At 40.5% G+C, this 18493-nt stretch overlaps 1 protein-coding gene across 3 annotated transcripts in view; it reads left to right on the top strand.

The window, feature by feature from the left end:
• Positions 1 to 1182: 1182 nt before the first annotated feature.
• DCP1A (decapping mRNA 1A) overlaps positions 1183 to 18493 on the top strand; it is a 31697-nt gene continuing 14386 nt past the window's right edge. For 2 of the 3 annotated variants that reach the window (XM_058812785.1, XM_058812784.1), the window contains exons 1-5: positions 1183 to 1330; positions 2271 to 2311; positions 4103 to 4230; positions 12591 to 12657; positions 17036 to 17174. In XM_058812785.1, coding sequence (XP_058668768.1) covers positions 1196 to 1330; positions 2271 to 2311; positions 4103 to 4230; positions 12591 to 12657; positions 17036 to 17174 — 510 coding nt within the window. In that variant the 5' untranslated portion in view covers positions 1183 to 1195. The remainder of the gene's footprint in view (positions 1331 to 2270; positions 2312 to 4102; positions 4231 to 12590; positions 12658 to 17035; positions 17175 to 18493) is intronic. The other variant, XM_058812786.1, reaches the window with a different exon arrangement.

The raw sequence follows: 18493 nt of genomic DNA, 5'->3' as shown, positions 1-18493 counted from the left end.
ACCAAAACAAGCACATTATTGTTCTGCCCCAAAAGCTTTACAGTTTAAAAAAAAAATGTATTAAACTGGAACTCGATATTTCCACTTCTTAACAGAAAGACTTTTTCTGGAATCACACAACTGCTGGGTCCTTGTTTATGGTTTGTGCATTAAATGTCAGCCATCATGGCAGAGGACTAACCTGTAAAGCTGTATTAAAATCAGAAGTTTGTCCACTTGCAACAAAGAACATCACCTGTGGTAAAACAGAGCATAGCACACATTCTTTACATTCTCAGGAGGGTCAGGAGTTTGCCACCAACAAGGTTTTGTTTAGAAACTTACAAACAAGGTTTTGTTTAGAAATTTACAAGGTTTTGATTTTTTCCTGTCAGATTGCACAAAACGCTACAAAGTACTTGAACTTGAGTGAACTTATCTTGGAAGTAATTAATGCCTTGGTTATGATGAATTATCTAAACTTTCCTGTTCCTAAAATCACTAGCAATTGACAAAGCTCAGTGCACTGCATGTTACTTTGTTCTCGTTTCAGCAAACGTAGACATGTACTACATAGCGCTCTACATATGCCAGTTTACTGTCCTGTGTACCTTTACTTTACCTGAGAAATGTATCTGTGGATGCTCACTATACCTGAAAGAAATATTTAATCCTCAAATTCTTCTAAAACATTGAAAATTCCATATCCCACTGCAGATTGTGAACTACTGACACACCAGCAAAAGACAGACACGGGAGCAAACAGCATCACCCTCCAAGTGCTGGGAGAGAATTCTGAGCCTGTGACCGAGCTCATCGCGCTTCCCAAGGCAGCCTGCAGCAAACCCCTGATTCTTTGGGTTACTTTTGGGGTAAATAAATATAACACCACGATGCGAGGGCCGGCCCTCAGCCCGGCCCACGCGCGGCGGCGGGGGCGCGGCCCTGCCCGAGGCCCACGGGCCCACGGCCCTGCAAACGCTCATTCACGGGAACTGCGAGGGGGGAGCGGGGACCCGGCAAAGGGCTGCGGTCTCGAGTTGAGAAGCGAGACCCGGGCAGGGCCCGAGAAGGGCCCGGCGGGGCGGGGCGTGGGCCCTGGCCGGTGGCGGAACTGCAGGCGCGGGCCGGGCGCTCCGGCCGGCGGCGGGGCCGGGCGTGCCGCTGCACCGGCGCGGCTGTTGCCGTTCCGCGGGCGGGGCTGCCCGGATCCAAGATGGAGGCGGCGGGCAGAGCGGGGCAGGAGATGAGCCTGGCGGCCCTGCGCCGGCACGACCCCTTCATCACCGGCATCGCCGACGTGACCGGCCAGGTCGCGCTCTACAGCTTCAGCCCCAAGGACAACGAGTGGGTGAGTCCGGCGGGGCGGGCCCGGCCGTGCCCGTGCCCCGGCAGCCGCCTGGCCCGGCGCGCCCGCACGGGGCCCGCGCGGGGCTGCACTCGCCCGGGGGGCGTTCGGGGTTTGGGCGCGTTCCCCCCGCTTGTGCTGGGGGAGAGCAGAGAGAAGGAGACGAGGAGAGGAAGCGAAAGGGAGAGCAGAGAAAGAGGAGGAGGAAGAGGCAGAGGAGGAGGAGGAGAGAGAGGCGAGGCCGTGTGTGTGCTCGGGGAGGCGGCGCCGTTCCCCCTCGGACCGGGCTGGAGGGCGCTTTGACTGCTGGTGGCCATTGGCTTTTTCTCTTTTTAATCGTACTTTGTTGTTGTTGCTCGCGCCTGTTGCACAGAGCCCTAACTGGGGAAGAGGGAGATTTAAGAGATATGAGTGTTCGTCATTGCATTAAAGCACAGTTTGGCTCGACTGCCGGGTTCATCACGGAGCCATAAAAAGGGGAATACGGGGAACTGCACGGTGTCAGGGCAGCCCTGGAGCTGCAGCAGCTTCCCTCGCACACGCCGAGGGGAGGATTGCTCTGGGAGCTGGAGTCTGACACGGAGCCATGGCCACAGTCCTGCCCTGCCCTGCTGTTCTCCTTGGAGCTCAACTGGAACACAACCTCTGCCAGATTTGGAGCCTGCCCCGTCAGGCCCAGCAGGGCAAGGCTGTGGAACGCTCTGTGTGTATCACATCGACAAATAGAGAGAGTGAGCAAAGTATTTTGGCAGCGAGTTTAACTTCCTGATCTTTCTAATAAAAAAACCTAGTAGTTTCTGAGAACAGCAGAGCGTATTTTTAGACCTGTGATGTCAAATCTTATGGAAAGATAAGGATATTGTAATTCTCTCATTAAAGCATTGTCTAAAACCTACTTGTGTGAACAAGCTCATCCCTGAAGTGCTTTTGTTGTTTTTTGTAGGAGAAAACCGACATAGAAGGGACCTTATTTGTGTATAAAAGGTAAGAGGTGGTTTGGGTTGGTTTTTTTGGGGGAGAGGGGATATAGTGGGGGTCATGTTTGTTTTCTTTCCTTAAGAAAACAAACTCCAGATGGCTTCCTGCTGAGCTTTCATACTCATCATTTTTTGCTTGTCCAGCTGTTAACTGCTGTGTACTCACTCAAAAGAATAAATTCTGCACATGGGTGAATAACTCTGTCAAAAGCCCCTAAAAGTATTGCTGAGAAAGCATAAAACCTGAATGCCACATATGTACCCACATCAAAAACTGGTTTATTGAGCTTATTTTATTAATCCAGTAGCACTTGTTTAGTGCATTGAGTTTGTTAAGAGCCAAGTCTCCCTTTGTCTCCTGAAATCCATAAAGCTGATTATGAAAACAATAGAGATGAGAAATTAAATAATATGTTTTAATTTACTCCTGGAATATGGCATAAATTTTTGTAAATGGATGAAGTTGCCCAAAAAGTGGAGATTTTGTAGTGTCTGGTTTTGGGGGGCTAATTGATTTCCTGTCCAAACCATGGGAGAAATTTCCAGTTCTCTAGGACAAGTAAAAGGGGTGAGGAGGAGAACCCGTCCATAAAATCAATAATAAGTTCAAATAGACAAATAAAAAAAATCTAAATGAAATAACACTTTGTTGAAGGTAAAAAATATAAATAACGCAGACTTAAGCCATCCTGAAGCAAACTGTTACAGTTATTCATTACAATATTTTATCCTGGCACTATGTAGGGATTTGAGTAACCACTTCCTGCTACTTCAGCTCCCAGTTTGGAAATACTTAGTGTGAGAAAGTGAACCAAACTTAAAAAAAAAAATCAAAGCAAAAACCAAAGCAAAAACTTTCAGTGTCACTAGCTGATGATTCCAAACAAGTTCTCTGTGGTGCATTAAGAGATTCACTTGTGATGGTAATGGTTGTTTACCCTGTTTTTGGAAGCTCTTGACAGGTTGTAAATCATTAGGTAAAAGTGGCCACATTGTTACAGAAATATTTATATTTACCAGGTAAGTGTGTCTGATTTTTAACCTGCCTTCCTTGTGCTGCTGTTGTTGGTTATACACCAGTTTACAGGCACAGCTGAGTGGTGACAGAACATTCATGCAGCAAGAGAAAACACATCTAAAACTGTCTTGAACTTTCAGTGCTTGCTCAGTGTTCTCTGTTTCCACTTGGTGTCCAGAAAAAAATATAGATAAATAAAAATTGCTTCACTAAGCAGTACAATTCTGAGTAATTTACTTTCAGGACTCTGGGTTAAGTCCTTACTTCCGGAGTCTCCCTTTAGGAGGAAATTGCTGTTTATGGTTCCCCCTGTAAGTGTACTTTCCACTATTTAAGACAGGAGCTCTTTTTTATTGTCCTGTCTATTTGCAGTAAGGTAATGGTGCTGTGTAAGTGGTTTGGTTTTTCTCCTCTAATAAAAAAATTCTGAAATGCCTCAAAAGGATCTTATGTCAAGTATTGAATACATTTACATTTTAATGGTGGACCTGCCCTAGTTTTTTTGAATATATTTTTCAGAGGCATATCTTCGATTCAGCAGTTTACAGTGTAGAACTGTAATGTTAATCCTAATCCTGCTTTGAGGTAAGTGTAGTTTGAAATTGAAATTAAGGCATGCCAAGAAATGGCATAGAAAAACAATTGCGAGAGCTGCAGGGCTGCTAAAGCTTCACATAATAAAGCAATGGAAATTTGAAGATTAATTCAAACTTGGTTTCAGAAAATTCCTTCTGTTGATGAAGATATTAATCCTTGGTTTTGTTTTAATTGACACAATAGGTCAGCTTCTCCTTATCATGGTTTTACGATAGTGAATCGACTGAATATGCACAACCTGGTTGAGCCAGTAAATAAAGATTTGGAGTTTCAGCTCCATGAACCTTTTCTGCTCTACAGAAATGCCAGCTGTGAGTATAACTTTCTCTAATCCAAATAAACTTCAGGTTCAGTTTTATAACCTAGATCACTTCTGATTACTGTGATGTCTGTTTCAAATACAATGTAATGAGGAGGGTTCCAGTGAAATATCTGATGATGTTTTCTGTCTATGATGCTAAATTTGCTTAAATTGCTGTTCTATTATATTATCATGACTGCCTGCTTTCAGTAAAAAGCAAATATACTACCAAAGTGCAATATTGCTTTGGTCTTTAATTAATGATTTGAAATATTTAGATTAAACTTACCTCCCTCCTCCATCAGCATGTCCCCTTGATGGGAACACTGCTTTGGCTGTGCTTTGGTGTACCTAATAGACCAGTCAAATGTTAATCCCTCTGGGATCTGTAAGAAGCAGGATAGCTTCTATCATGGTGGCAAAGAACAGCCTAAGGCAGATGATCTCCTCTGTTTCATAATCTTTGCAATCTTCCTTCCATAAGTGTCACAAAGAGGAAGAAGTCAAAACTGATCAGTAAGTTGAAAAGTCTGGGAGGTGAGGGAAGTGACTGGCAACAGACTGGGAGAAGTACTGTGTTGAGTTGGGTGTTTAAGCAGATTGCTTGGTTTGCAAAGAAGGGGAGCTGTAGATGGAGGCAGCAGGGATAAGATGGACTTTAAGGTGTCAGGAAAGAATTGCAGCTCTGAGGTTGGTGACTTAAAGGAAGCAAGAATTTGATTCATTTGTTGGGACTGCTGATGGTATAAGGAAGCAGGAGCTGCTGTGGAATCACCATGGTGTGTGACAGTGACTAGAGGATCATTGGATCATCCAGGGAAGGAATCACAGGATCATTTAGGTTGGAAAATACCTTTAAAATCTTCACACCAAACCATTAACCCAGCACTGCACTGTCCACCATTAACCCACATCCCTCAGTGCCACATCTACACATCCTTTAAATATCTCCAGGGATGGTGGCTCCACCACTGCCCTGGGCACTGTTCCAGGGCTTGACAACCCCTTCCATGAAGAAACTTTTCCTAATACCCAATCTAAACCTCCAGTGGCACAAATTGAGGCCATATACTCTTGTCCCATTACTTCTTATTTGGGAGAAGAGACCAAGCAGCACCTTGCTACAAGCTCCTTTCAGGTATCTGTAATCAGAGAAGGTACAGGCTGTGTGTGAGTTCATTAGAAACCCCTGAAGCCAATTGTTTTCCTTGATAAAAGCTCTCCTTTTCCTGTGGGACATAAGTGTGTAAGATCTGTGGGAGGCTCATGGGTTCAGGATAGAGGTGACATAGCATAGTACAAGGAAGGGAAGAAATCATACAAAGGTCAGCAAGGAAGAAATTACAGCCTGGATGTGGGAATTGCATTCTGAAGTAATCAGGAGTATTTTTTTCCTCTTATTTCTTTGCCATTGACATTTTAAAAGACTTTGGTCAGAAACTCTCCTTTCTTTCATTACCCCATCCTGTCTCCAGTGATTGCAGATGGAAGATGTCCAGTGCAGTTAGTATGTCATGAGTTATTTTCTCAGGTGCCACAAATAAACTGCAGATGAGTTTTCCTGCTCTCTGAGTGTGTTCACTTTGTTCAAATACAAGCTTAAAAGCATTGAAAATGCCATCTAAGCTTTTTATTCCTTATAACTTCCACCTCACTTACTCCCTTACATTTTGCATTAAGCTATTTTGTTTTGGATTATTTTCCTTACATAAGGTTTTCTAAATTTTCTGTCCTCTGAAAGAGTTGGAAAACAAATTATATGGTTGAATTGTGTTAAAGCTGTTTGCCTCCATTTGCACAGTATTTGTGAATTTGCAGGCAAATTTGGATTTGCAGACAGATTTCAACACGTGTGTGTTTTGTTTGTCTGGGTGGATCAGGGGATTCTTGTCCAAGTGCTCTTCATGCAGAAGGAACTCCACTTCCACTCATTGCCTGCTGGCTTGAAAAACCTTTGTATTTTTGGAACTAATTCAAATCAGAGGTTTAAGCCAGTGGTTACTATAATGTGTGTTTCCAAGGGCTTAATGTCATGTGTCTCTAATGGCTTAAGGTGAAGTTCTTCTGAGAACTCTTCATGACTGAAAGAGGATGGGCTGCTAGTTTGTGTAAGGAGCACCTTCCTCTTACACAACCCTGTGTCTTGTAGAGTGGCTTTTACTGTGTCCTTGAAGAAATCTCCTGTCATCATTAGAAACCCTCTATGAGTGAGGCTGATTCTGTTTCCTTAGTTTACAAATGGGTGATGGCTGAGACTATCCAGTAAAAACCTAAAATCATGCTAATAGTGCTGTTTGTCAGAGACAAATAGGTACTCTGTGCCTCTGTAGTTACATTGTAACAGGATCAGTAACAAATAGAGATTTGTGCTTCACCAGGGCATGGCAGAAAAGTAGAAAATGATCAAAGCAAAATTATGTCACCATGCATTTGGGGAAGATTCCATGTCAACAATATTTATATTCAATGTGGTACTACTGTTCTACAAACTTCATGTTCTCACTTTGTTCTGGGGTTCTGTCTTGACTTAAAATGAGGCCAAGTCTGTTCTGTGCAGCAGATCAGACCTCTGGCATTTCTGTCTTCAGCAGCACAGGAGCTGTTCTGGGACAGTGAGTAACCTGCTCCAAGCTGCTAATGACTTATGGGAGGAACTTTGCAAGCACTCTACAAACATTAGTTTTTGCTTGGCTGGAGGCTGTAAGAATGATTTGCCTGTCATACTAGATCATAATATTTTGGTGGGGTTTTACTGTTCTTTTGTAGTTTGATTTCTTCAAACACACCATACAAAGGAATTGTTGGTTTGCTGCATATCAGAAGTTACGTTGTTAAGCTGTAGATGTGAGATATTTTATGCAATTGCACAGAAGCATTTTCATACTCTCAGACCAAGACTGGGTAATGGTCATTTTATTCTTATGGGAAATTACTGATTTTCACAGCTCTTGAGGGGAATCCTCCCATTTTTGGCAGGGTGAGGGATGAAGGAAAAATCCATGGGCATTTTGGAAGGAGGGCAGATACCTTTCTTATATCTGCCTTTTGCTGTTCTCTGAGCACAATGGAAGACATTTGGATCAGTTTGTTATTATTCTGTGAGGTTCCCCCCATCCCAATCCTACCTTTTTCATATTTCAGCTTTTAATGGGGAAATCTTTCCTCACTCCAGAATTTTTGTTCTCAAAATTATTTTGGCTACATAATGTGGTTCCAACCCCAAAAGAATACCAAATACAAAAAGTTGGATATAATGCTGCCTCAAGACTTACTCCATTTATTTTGTTGGGCATAAGACCCTAAAACAAAGATGATAACAATGTGACTAAGAAACTGTGAGACTTTATACCACTTGCAGTAAATAGAAAAAAGGCATTCTTGTTTTCACTGTTATAAAGAACTAAGGAAAGCAAATATCACCAAACATAAACAGATAAGAAATTATCAAATTGAAAAGACATTGTTTGACTTACTGTAATGTATTTTTAAATTAGAATTACTCTTAAAAGGTAAAAATTTTGAGATTATACTCCATACATAATGTGCCATATATTATTTCTTAGTCTGGAATAGGTATTGCTGGGTATATTTGATCCTTGTTGAACTCTCCCTCTGGACACATGCACATTCTTTAGAGAACTCAGATTATTTGCTCATTAAATACTGAATACCATTGATTTTTTTTTTTTTTTTAATGAACCTAAACTTGTTTTCTCTTGTCTGTGTTTTGTGGAAAGCATATTAAACTCTATTTTAAAAAATGCATACAGTTCAGCCAGTAACTGTAATAACAGTCTAGTCTGAAGTTCAGTACTTCCTTTCAATCTGTAATGTGAGAATCTGCCGCTGTTGGTTAATAGTTTGCTTAATAATTAAGGAAAATTAGTCAAAGTTTTAAGCACTATTGAACTTACCTCCTAAAGTCTGCAGGAAAGATTCTCCGGAGCCTTTCTCATTTATAACTTTTCCCTTGTATCGGTGGTGTTGCTCTTGATAAAAAGGGTTTTTAATCCAAGCCAGTTCACCAGACAGGCTGATTTCCATGGTGCACAAAAGACAGATGTTTAGCATAAACGTTGGGCATTAAAATAAATGGTCCTTGTTTGGTGTGGGGTTTTTGTGGTGTTGTGATTTTTTTCCTTGCTTCTTATTCCTGTCCAAGGGAAGAGTTAGTAATAGAAAAATAAAGGATTTTGGAGAGGTTTATACGTATAAGTGGAAAACTCAGTTACAAAGTGCTGTCTTCTGGTCTTGTTGTATTATTGATGAAAACAACTTGTATCCTGAACAGCAAAAGAGAAATGAGTTGCATTAGAAGTGTTTCAAAGAGCTCCTGACTGGTTTCAAAGCTGTAAGGAAAGTCTCTTATCACACATGTTCCATTAAGTGTAACATATCTGTGATTGCTGAGGCTGCCTGGCTCTCCAGCAAGCACATTAACCCAGTGGTTTGGTCTGAGATAAGAAAGGAGCCTTTTCTTCATATCTTCATAGCAGAAGAAGCAATGCAAGCTGGGGGAGGGGGGGAATGATTGAAAACTGTGGAGACATTCTAAAAATACATTGTTTGACCTGAAAGACAGCACTCTAACTGCAAGAGGTTTTCTTCTGTGGTTCAGCTTGCAAAGAAGCAATCCCTCTCCCTCCCTGCCACTGTTGTGGCAGTTAAAGTGTTCCTGAGTTTGGGTGCTGCTTGGCACCTGCTGAATTACTCCATGCTCCTGCTTCTGGGATATTGCTTTGTGATATATTTGTGAAATGCCTTTAGGTATTGAAAACAGCAAAGGGAGAAACTTCTCCCATTGTTTCTAATGGTTTGTAAGTCTATGTGGCAGGCTAATACCTACATGTAGGAAATATATATGAAGAATGTCAGTGATACAGAGCTGACTGACTGAGGAGAGGTGGCATTTCAGCTGACATTGCTACTAGAGGAAGTACAAGCTTTAAGAGAGAGAGCTTTATGTCATTTTGCCTCAAACTCTATTTGAGGTGTAAAATGATCATATATGTGCTTTTCTTTATGGAAGTGAGATGGGGTTGTTTTCCATGGTTACATTATAGGAAGGGTTTCAAAATACAAGTACTTTTCTTTCAAGAGTTTGAAAAACTCCACTTCCAGTTGTTCTCCTTCACTGTATGACAACATCAAAACTGGACCTGTAAAATGAAACTTTTCTCTCTCTTCTACCAGCTCTTCCAGATAGTTAATGGAAGTTTTAAACAAATCATCTCTTTGAATGAGTTGAGGATGTATTTGTACAAATGGCTAAACTGCCTGGGGGAAGGGAGTGACAGTGTGTGGAATTGCTGAAACTGGCAGTGCTGATGAGTCCATGTGCACTTCCTCTGGCACACAGTTCCATTCTAAGCTTTCCCTTCCTGTGTGTCCCAAGCTTCTTGTTTGTGCAGTCTCATGCTCCAATGGCCTTTTGTGAAGCTGATGCAGAAATGGGATCAAGGATCTGGTCTGGACTGGAATGTACCCAGCTGGCATGAGGGAGGGGGGCCCCTTGGGGTACAATGGGTTAACAAAGTTGTGGGAATGTGAGGGTGAGGACACTGCCTCTTGCTGCTTACTTAAAATGAGAGCTGAAGTGAAACTACAGTTTGGGGATGCAGCTTTGTTTTATGTTGGCAAGGATGAGGCTTCTGTCTTGCAGTGGCACTTGGCTATTCCCACACTTAATCCAGATTATAGAAGAGCCCAAGACCTTCCTTTTGGTATTATTCAGTTGTTAGGCTTGAGCAGGAAGTCTTCCATAATCCTTCTGTTCTCTCAAAACCTCTTTGGTTTCCCATTTCAGTTTTAATCAGGTTTTAAGGATTGATGCAGACAAGTTTGGAGGGAAGTTGAGTGTTATATATTTAAATAAATATTTATGGGTCAGTGTCTCTGACAAAAATTACATATGTCAGAGAAGAACACTGATTACGACAATGGATGACTTCTTTTAGTTTTATGAAACCTGATTTGTCTGGATTATGGGTTACTCATTACTCCAGGGGTGTCAAAATGCAGTGTGAATCCTACTGAAAGAATTGCTGCTGATGATTACAAACTACTGTTACTTGATTGCTAAAGATGCCACCCAGCATTCATTGTAGAAAAGCTGGATGGAAAAATTCAGTGGCTTCTGTTGGATGAAACTCTTGCAAGAACTGCAGTAGAAAGGTACCATCAGACATAGGAATATTCAGCTAATATTTATGCTGAGTATAGCAAAAAATCACATATTTAAAAGGAGCTGGTGAGAGCCAAGTCTGTCTTTGCTATAAGGATGTTCTTTATTGAAGTTACATGCACGGAAGGAAGTGTATAGGCAAATATATATTAAATAGTAATAGTAATGCTGTTGGGTGGGACACACAATTCTGGGGAAGGGAGCTGAACTGGCAGTACAGGAGGGCACTTGGAAAAAGGAAGATAAACATTCCAGCCTGTGGACTGTACCTGCATTAATGCCCAAGTTGTAATCTGCTGTGCATCTTTGTCATATTGTGTAAAATTGTTTTGCAGTGACTCCCTGTGATTGCTTGCCAGCAGTACAAAGTGGAAAAAAGCCTCATATTCTACACCAAACAGAGATTTGGATCTACTTGTGGTCTTGTCTAGGCGTGTTTCTGGCAGAATTGAGTGTGACTTTTATCATTTTTCTTATTTAAATATTATTATAAGTTCCATATCTTCATTTCTTAAACAAGTATGCTTTTGAAGCAGCTTTCTCCTCTTGGCAGTTTGTCTGGTAATGAAGTCTTTTCTTTAGTGTTAAAGTATGAGCTACTTCTTTAGTCATGTAGCAACCTGGAAATTTTGTAGGTTTCTATGCAACAGAAAATCCAGTTGTATTAAACTGCAAAGTTTAATAGAAGCATTTCATGAGCATTGGCTACATGTGTGAAATGCTTTTTATTGGTTTATGTCTTTTGTGCATTGATTTCTTTGTTTATACTCAAGAAGCTTTGTTATCTATTACTTAAGCTGGAACCTCTAAAGATATAAACACCCAAATTAATACAGCTGGTATTTAATGAAAGAAAGAAAAGTCAAGAACTTTTGTCCTAGGATGTTCTTCTAGAAATGAGATGTCTACCTGACTTCTTGAGGATTTTGGCACAACAGAGTACACCTGGAATAAGTTGAAGGGCCAGAAAAAGTTTGGTAAATAATTGTCCTCTTTGCCATGACTTGACATTAGTTTGGGTGGGCTTTGTTTGAGCTTTTTGAGTATCTCGTGGAGGGAAAAAAAGTGAGTAAAGAAAGAAAAAGGATTTCACTGCAAAATAAAAATCTACCTCTAATGGGAAATGGTTGTGTAATTTTTTTTTTAGCAGTCCTTTCCTTCACTTTAAGTGTATTTATAATCTGTGATTTGATCTACATAAAATCATTGACATGAACTGCAGTATGAGTTTTAAAAGGCTTGAAAGCATTTTTTCAGAAATTCAAATACTTTAATGGTACCATGTGTAAAGTGTCCAATTGCCTTTGATGTTGTAGCACTTTATGCATTGACAAACTTCATAGGTGAACTAAGATTTAAAGTAACCTGCATTGTGGGCTGGATTCAATACAATTCTGAAAAGAGTTGTGGAGCTTTGTGGCTTTGGTGCAGCAGGAGCAGTGGAGCTGCTGTGTGGGGAAAGGCCCTTGGGAGGATTGCTGGGGAAGGAGCAGCTCGTGGCACTCCTGACAGAGTTTCTCCCTCTGAGTGGAGGCTCAGTGGTCAAGCTCCAGCTCTGCAAACTTTCAATGGAATTTTACTTATTCTGAAACCAGAATGAGGCTGTCTTGCTGAGCTGGAGCCCTTTTGCTCTCATTGCTTTGTCCTGGATACCTTCAAAGAGCAGAGGTCCCTATCATTGTAGTTTTAAGCTGTTCCATGAATGTGGCTATGTGATGGGAGCTGCTTCCTCCTGGAGAGGCAACTTTCCAGAGAGGCTCTGACTGAACTGTCATGCTATAATTCAAATGTTAATGTTGGTCTTTGAATTTGACACATTTAAAAATCAGTGGTTTTTTTTTTTTTAATGGATATTCCTTGGCCTAGCTTAAATGATAAAGTCAATTCAAAAGAGGAGGTTGCAACTGTAGTGAGAAGGCACCTGCTGGTTAAAACATTTTCCTGTCACTTTTATTTACAAACAGTATCAAGATTCTATAGTTCTTCCATTCAATCTGACTGAAGCTGTACTTATGTTTGCACATGTGCTGTTTCTGATTACTTTATAAATAGTAGGTGATGACACAGTATTTCAATGGAAACTGATGGAAATTTGTATGTTGCAGATCTAATGGACTCCTGTTTTTTTCTATTGATTTAATTACTTTTTTTTGTCTTATACTTGCTTTCTTTTTCTTGTTTTCTAGTGTCAATTTACAGTATTTGGTTTTATGACAAGAATGACTGTCATCGAATAGCAAAGCTCATGGCTAAGTAAGTACTGGGGCCTTCTAGAGATTATTCAATGTGTCTGCTTTTTTCCTCACTCTCCTAAAAATGGAGGAATACAATATTCTTGCTAATAGAAGTTTTTTTTAACTAATGAAAATTACAGATTTGTTTTTTAAAAAACCTGCAGCATTAATATTTTCAATTGAGTGATTAAAAAAATGAGTGGAAAAGTTAGTTGGCATTCTCCAAAGAAAGCAACTATGTGCACTGTGAGCTATTTTATATTCTGTTTTGTATAGGGGTGCTGGTAAAAGATTTTCTGATGCAAAGAGTGTAATTAAATAAACGATGGTTGGGGGTTTTTGCTTGTTTTGTGGAGAGCTGTTTTTTTCTTGGAGTTTGTGGTTTGTTTGGGTTTTATAAGATTTAGCTGTTATTCTTGACTGAAGTGAAGAGACAAAAAACTAGTAGGAGAACTAGGTAGAATTTTCTAGAATTGTAGTGGGTTCAGGAGTGCAAGCAAAACTGTGAAATAGTAAGAGCTTGGTGTTGCTAATTTCTGGATTTGGGATAGTTACTCTTGCTAAAATGCAGATTGTAGGTGTACTACCCAGGGTATCTTCTCATCCCTCATTCTCAGCTTTGCTCCTCTTTGCTATCACACTGCTTTCCTGAAGCCTCTTATCTCTTGCATGCCTTCAGCAGCATGTCAGGGCTTGCCAGTCAGGCTGTCCTGAAAACTTGCATAATTTAATTACATGGAAATATATAATATCTAATAAAACTAGTCACAGTGTAGATATTTTAAGCTGAATTCTAATTTCTTAGTGTAGGGGGTTTGGTGTGGGTTATTTTGGCTTTTTTTTTAGTTATTATTATCTTCACACAGAAGCAGTGAAAGAAAACACAAATGACAGACATTAGTATCAAGATATCTTTCTAAGTTATTTTTCTTTTTTCTCATCCTTATAACCCCATTTCCCACTTTGATTTTTTTCTTCCTAGTTATGTTGGACTTCTTATTGTTATTTGGTTTGTCTGTATCTAAGGATTAGTGGGAAACAATTGTGTGAAACTGACTCTTGGATGTTGTTACCAAAACAAATAACAAAACATCTACTGCCTCTCCTCTTTATAAACAGAGCATCAGAAGGACATGGCTTTCTCTTCTAATCTAAACCCATTAGTTAATGTTTGAATTGTGAGAGAGAGCTGGACCTGTCAAACTACCATATTCACAGCTGCAGTGCAGATCTAACTTCAGATAGCAAACCTTGAGTCCATTTGAGCTGCTCTGGTCACTGTAGCATAAGTGATAGGATACAAATGATAATTCAGAAGTCTTAAAAAGTGGGATCAGGTAACAGACCAGTCTGGCCATGGCACAGCAGTCCATAAAGCACATTTACCCCTTTGGCTGGATTGCAATATTTACATTTTCTTCCAAGAGTATTAATTTTGTTCTGTAGTTTTTTGTCTTTGGGATGGAAATTTGGATTTGCACCCTATTCTTAAGGTGGAGTTTTTCTTAATCACTGATAGGAAAGAGTGCTGCCTTTGTAATACTTCAGCAGTTCCAAAACATAACCATAAAAGGTTTCAAGGAGATTTGCATTCTCTTCCCTGCATTTAACTTGACCTTATTGTGCCAGACTGAGTTAACAAGATTGCAGGCCATCCATTTGTATTTTGGTGGCTTATCTTTGAAAAGAAAAGTAAATTAGGCTTTGTAATCACAGACTTCACTTCTCACATTCTCTCCCTCCCCCTGCCCTTCTGTGAGGTTGTGCCAGGTATATTTTCAATGCTGCAACTCCAGATATTCTTCAACAAACTGTCACAGCAGCTACTGTGTCCCTGAAGGAATGTGTGCCTCTTCCACTATCTGATATAATGGAAAGAAACAGCAGGCCTTGCTTAAAAGATTTAATCCTGGATTGCACACAGAGCATGTTCAGTGTACAGATTTGCAGCAGTTGACTTTTTTGCCTCCAGGAAGGGTATTTAGGTATTTGATTTACAGATTTTTTTTTTTTTTAGGAATTCTAGAATTTTCTGAAATGAAAACATTTCATGGGAGTCAAACTCCTGATTTGAGAAAAAATTAATTTGTGTCAAGTTAAGATGATTGATTGAGGGATGGCGTTTCTAGAAGGAGTAGGGCAGAAACTGCAGGGCTTTAAATATTTGAGAAAACTATTGCATTCTGACATGTAAGTTTGTATGGGGGGGTTATTTTCAATTTAGTTTATAAGCTTGTTTTACCTTGTTTCAATAGTCAGACCCAAATTGGCTTCTGAGACAGAGGAAGCAGACTAGAATTGGGAAAGAATTTCAGAGTTCTGGGGATACAGTTTCACATTATATTCCATCATCACCATTGAAATGTGGTGCACAAGACAGAAGATGGAGTTTAAGCTATTGGACAATTACCTAGATGAGAAGAGAATTTGTTATTCTTCAAAAAGAAAGTAAACTTTAAACTTTAAAAAGGTAACAAACACTTCATAATGAACAAGAGAAAAATATTATGAACTGTTTTTCAGACATTTTTATGAAACATTTCTGTGAAATGCCTGCACACCTTGAAGGTGTTTTGCTGTGACTTCAATGAGTACTGGTTTCAGGGGAGGATGTTTTACTGAAACCTTCTGGGCCAACTAATTAAGGCAAAAGGAAAGTCTCAAGAGTGAAGTGTTTGCTGTGCCTGCCAGGTACCTTGTGTGATTTCACTTTGCCCAGAATCTTCCCTTTAACTGAAGTGTTTCTTTTTTCTTATACAATTATGCTGGCAGTTTACATCTCAGCAAAGCATTCTGAATCTCTTACCTTGCTCTTTCTCATCATTAGTTTTGGAGTTGAGTTTAGAGAGGTCCTAAGCCAGGACTGGGTGACCACGTGAGGTGCTAGAACAAAATGTTCTCTCAGGGAGTCACCATAGAAACACTTGTGGAGTATTGAGCTGCCTCATCCAAACGAGCACATGCTGCAGTTCTCAGAAATTATCAGGGTTACATTGGCCTCCCTATTGTGAGTTACCTTGCCAGGTGACTGCTGCTTACAGAGGAGGCTGGAAGTAATCAGGAGCTGGTTAAATAACCAGCTTGTATGATGAAAAATTGTGAAAGCAACATTGAATTGTTAAAAGCCAAATCTAACCCTTTTTAAGCTAAACTCTAGTGATGTAAAGAAGCTTGGTAGCTAGAAAACTGGGAAGAAACTTTCAAAACTCAAACTGTTTTTTCCTCAGAAATGTAAATGTAGAGGTACATATAAATAATTACAGCCTATAAAATCTAGATTTTCTCCTGAATCCTAACTGACCCAAAGAAACTGGAGGCTGGGATGATTGACACTTTCTGTGATTGTTGTGATGGCACCTCTTGGCTCCCCCCTCAGCCATCAGTTCCACAGCATGAGAGTTCCCAAGTGACATGCCAGCTCCAGAGCTCTGCCCTGTTTACAGTGCTTGTTTTTTCTTAACATATTTGATTAATGCAGGCTTAAAAAAGAAGGGATTACAGGCTGGTGTGTGTTTATTTCAAGAGGATAAGCTTCAGCGCACTGCACAGCCATGTATGTCTTGTGAACTGCATATGGATTAGGAGTAGATGCTGTTTTTAGTTTTATTAATGAAATGAGCAGGTGCACCTCACCTTCTTGCATCTCTGACCTGTCCTTCAGATGGAAGGTTCTGGATACTTGAGGCAGGCAGGGGTGGAGTAGAAGTGGTGAATGAACCATAGGCACCAGGGGCCAGAGGTAATGCAGGTAATTGGAATGACTGCAGGGCAGCTTGAAGAAGAAATGGTTTGCTGTTCTTTCCAGAGCCTTAGGTGGGGGTGTGAGGGGTGACTTGCTCTAAGTCTTCTTGCAGACTGACTCCAGAGACATCTGGTGTGAGCCAGCTCTCTTCTTTCCTATTGTCTCTGTTGCATAATGGTAGGCCTCATCCTAAATTAGAACTATCTGGTAATAGATTTTGTTGAGTGACATGGCTTGACTTGGCTAAATATGGAGAAATGCATGTTAGGAAGCAAAGAGTAAAACTTGTATCTTGGTGTATGGTGTAAAACATGTGCTTTTTGTGTATCACATGCCTGGATGTCCACATATTTCATTGTAACAATGTCTAAACATGAGAGTTTTATAGGAGTAGTGTTTGCTGTAGGCAAACTTTGAGAGAGACAGACCAGTGCTCTGTGAATGGGAGATAAATCGTGCAGACCATTTGGCAATTTGTCTTGTTTGAACCTTGTAGCAAATGAAAACTTGTGTAACTTTGGTCAGCTATGTGTTAGGCTTTTATTCAGGCAGAAAAATGGGTTAATGTACTGGGAGTACTTTTTTCTTTACTGCTTTTTGCAAGATGTTAACTCTAGTTAAATTTTTAAATCCTGTTTCTCCTTTCCTTTTACAGAGTGGTTGAACAAGAAGCTCAGAGGTCGCAGCAAGTTTCTCAGGACAGAAAAAGTCCCAGCAGAACCAATGGCTGCAATGAAAACAGGCCCATTGACATCCTAGAGATGCTTAGTAAAGCCAAGGATGAGTATGAACGAGTAAGTAAATGTCTCTTTTCTGGAAACCAGTTTTTAGCACATCAGCTGTGCTTTGTTTCAAGGATGGGCAGTGTGCAATAATTCCAGCAGCCTTGTTTTCAGAGTGCTGTGTTGCTCCCTCCCTCAGGAGCACTGTACTAGGAAACATTCTGTGATTTCAGACAAGATGGATTGAATCCCCATCATGTGGTCCAACTAGAAGTGTAGCAGGGTGGACCCATTTTATAATGATTTCTCCTGCTGTGAGAAAATCTTGTCTCTGGGAATAGCAAATAAAAATTGTACCAAACAGCATCTGTCTCTTAGTCTCAAAAGATGAACTGTGGTGTTAGAGACTGAGGCATTCAGTTTGTAGACCTTATGAAGCATATTTCTTATTAGCTGTAGACTAAGTGTAACAATACTGTTCCTTTGTCTTTTTGTTCTCCAGTTTATTTCTTGTGTCCTGTCTACTGTTTCTCCCTTTAATAAAATAATTCATCTCAGAAGGAAAAGCCTGTTAACCTTTGCCAGTGCTAAATCCACAAGATTACATAATGAGGAATGTTACTTCTCTTAAGAAAGAATTACTTTATATAGTCATGAGGACCAAATTCATACATGCAGGGTGAATATAAAGGTAATGTGTGGGAGATCCAAAAATGGAAGCAGAGATTCTGAACACGCCTCTTCCCAGAGTAATAACACAGGAATGTGCCATAGTAAAGCAATGTGTGAGTATTGCATTGCAGAGCCATGGTGTGGCTTCTGTGCCTGTGCTGCTGGGAGAAGAGGGAGCACATTTGTACAGTGCTTGATTCCTTGCAGGAGTTGCTTGTGCTGCAGAGCTCCTTTGAGTACTTGAAATTGAGTCTTTGTGAGATTCTGAATGGTTACAATACAGTGTGGGATGAGAAGAGAGCAAGCATGTGGATTAAACCTTGTATGAGCCATCTTAGCCTGTCACTGTGTGAGGTACATTGAGGTCAGGGCAATGTGATAAACAACACAGTATCTTTGACCCAGGCTAGATACTCATCTCTGGAAATCACTCCTATGTTCTTTTAATGCTTTAAAATAGAGATGAAAACAAGATTAATAGCCAGTGTGTGTCAGTGCTGTTTGGGGAGAAGGTGTCTCTGGATGAAGGCCAGCATTGTGCAGGTAGCAGCTTTTGTGAGATCACAGAAGGAAACATCACATTATGGTTCATCTTTCAGTGCTGTATCAATCTAGACAGATTTGAAGAAATTGAGGTCTTTTTGAAAAGGGGAAAAGCCCATACCACAGGAATGCACCACTGCCCTCCTGGGTGTGGTGGGGCTTTTCTCCCTCTCTGT

Source organism: Ammospiza caudacuta, chromosome 12, assembly GCF_027887145.1.
Source record: "Ammospiza caudacuta isolate bAmmCau1 chromosome 12, bAmmCau1.pri, whole genome shotgun sequence".
NCBI lineage: Eukaryota > Metazoa > Chordata > Aves > Passeriformes > Passerellidae > Ammospiza > Ammospiza caudacuta.
This window is presented reverse-complemented; position numbering and strand designations above follow the sequence as displayed.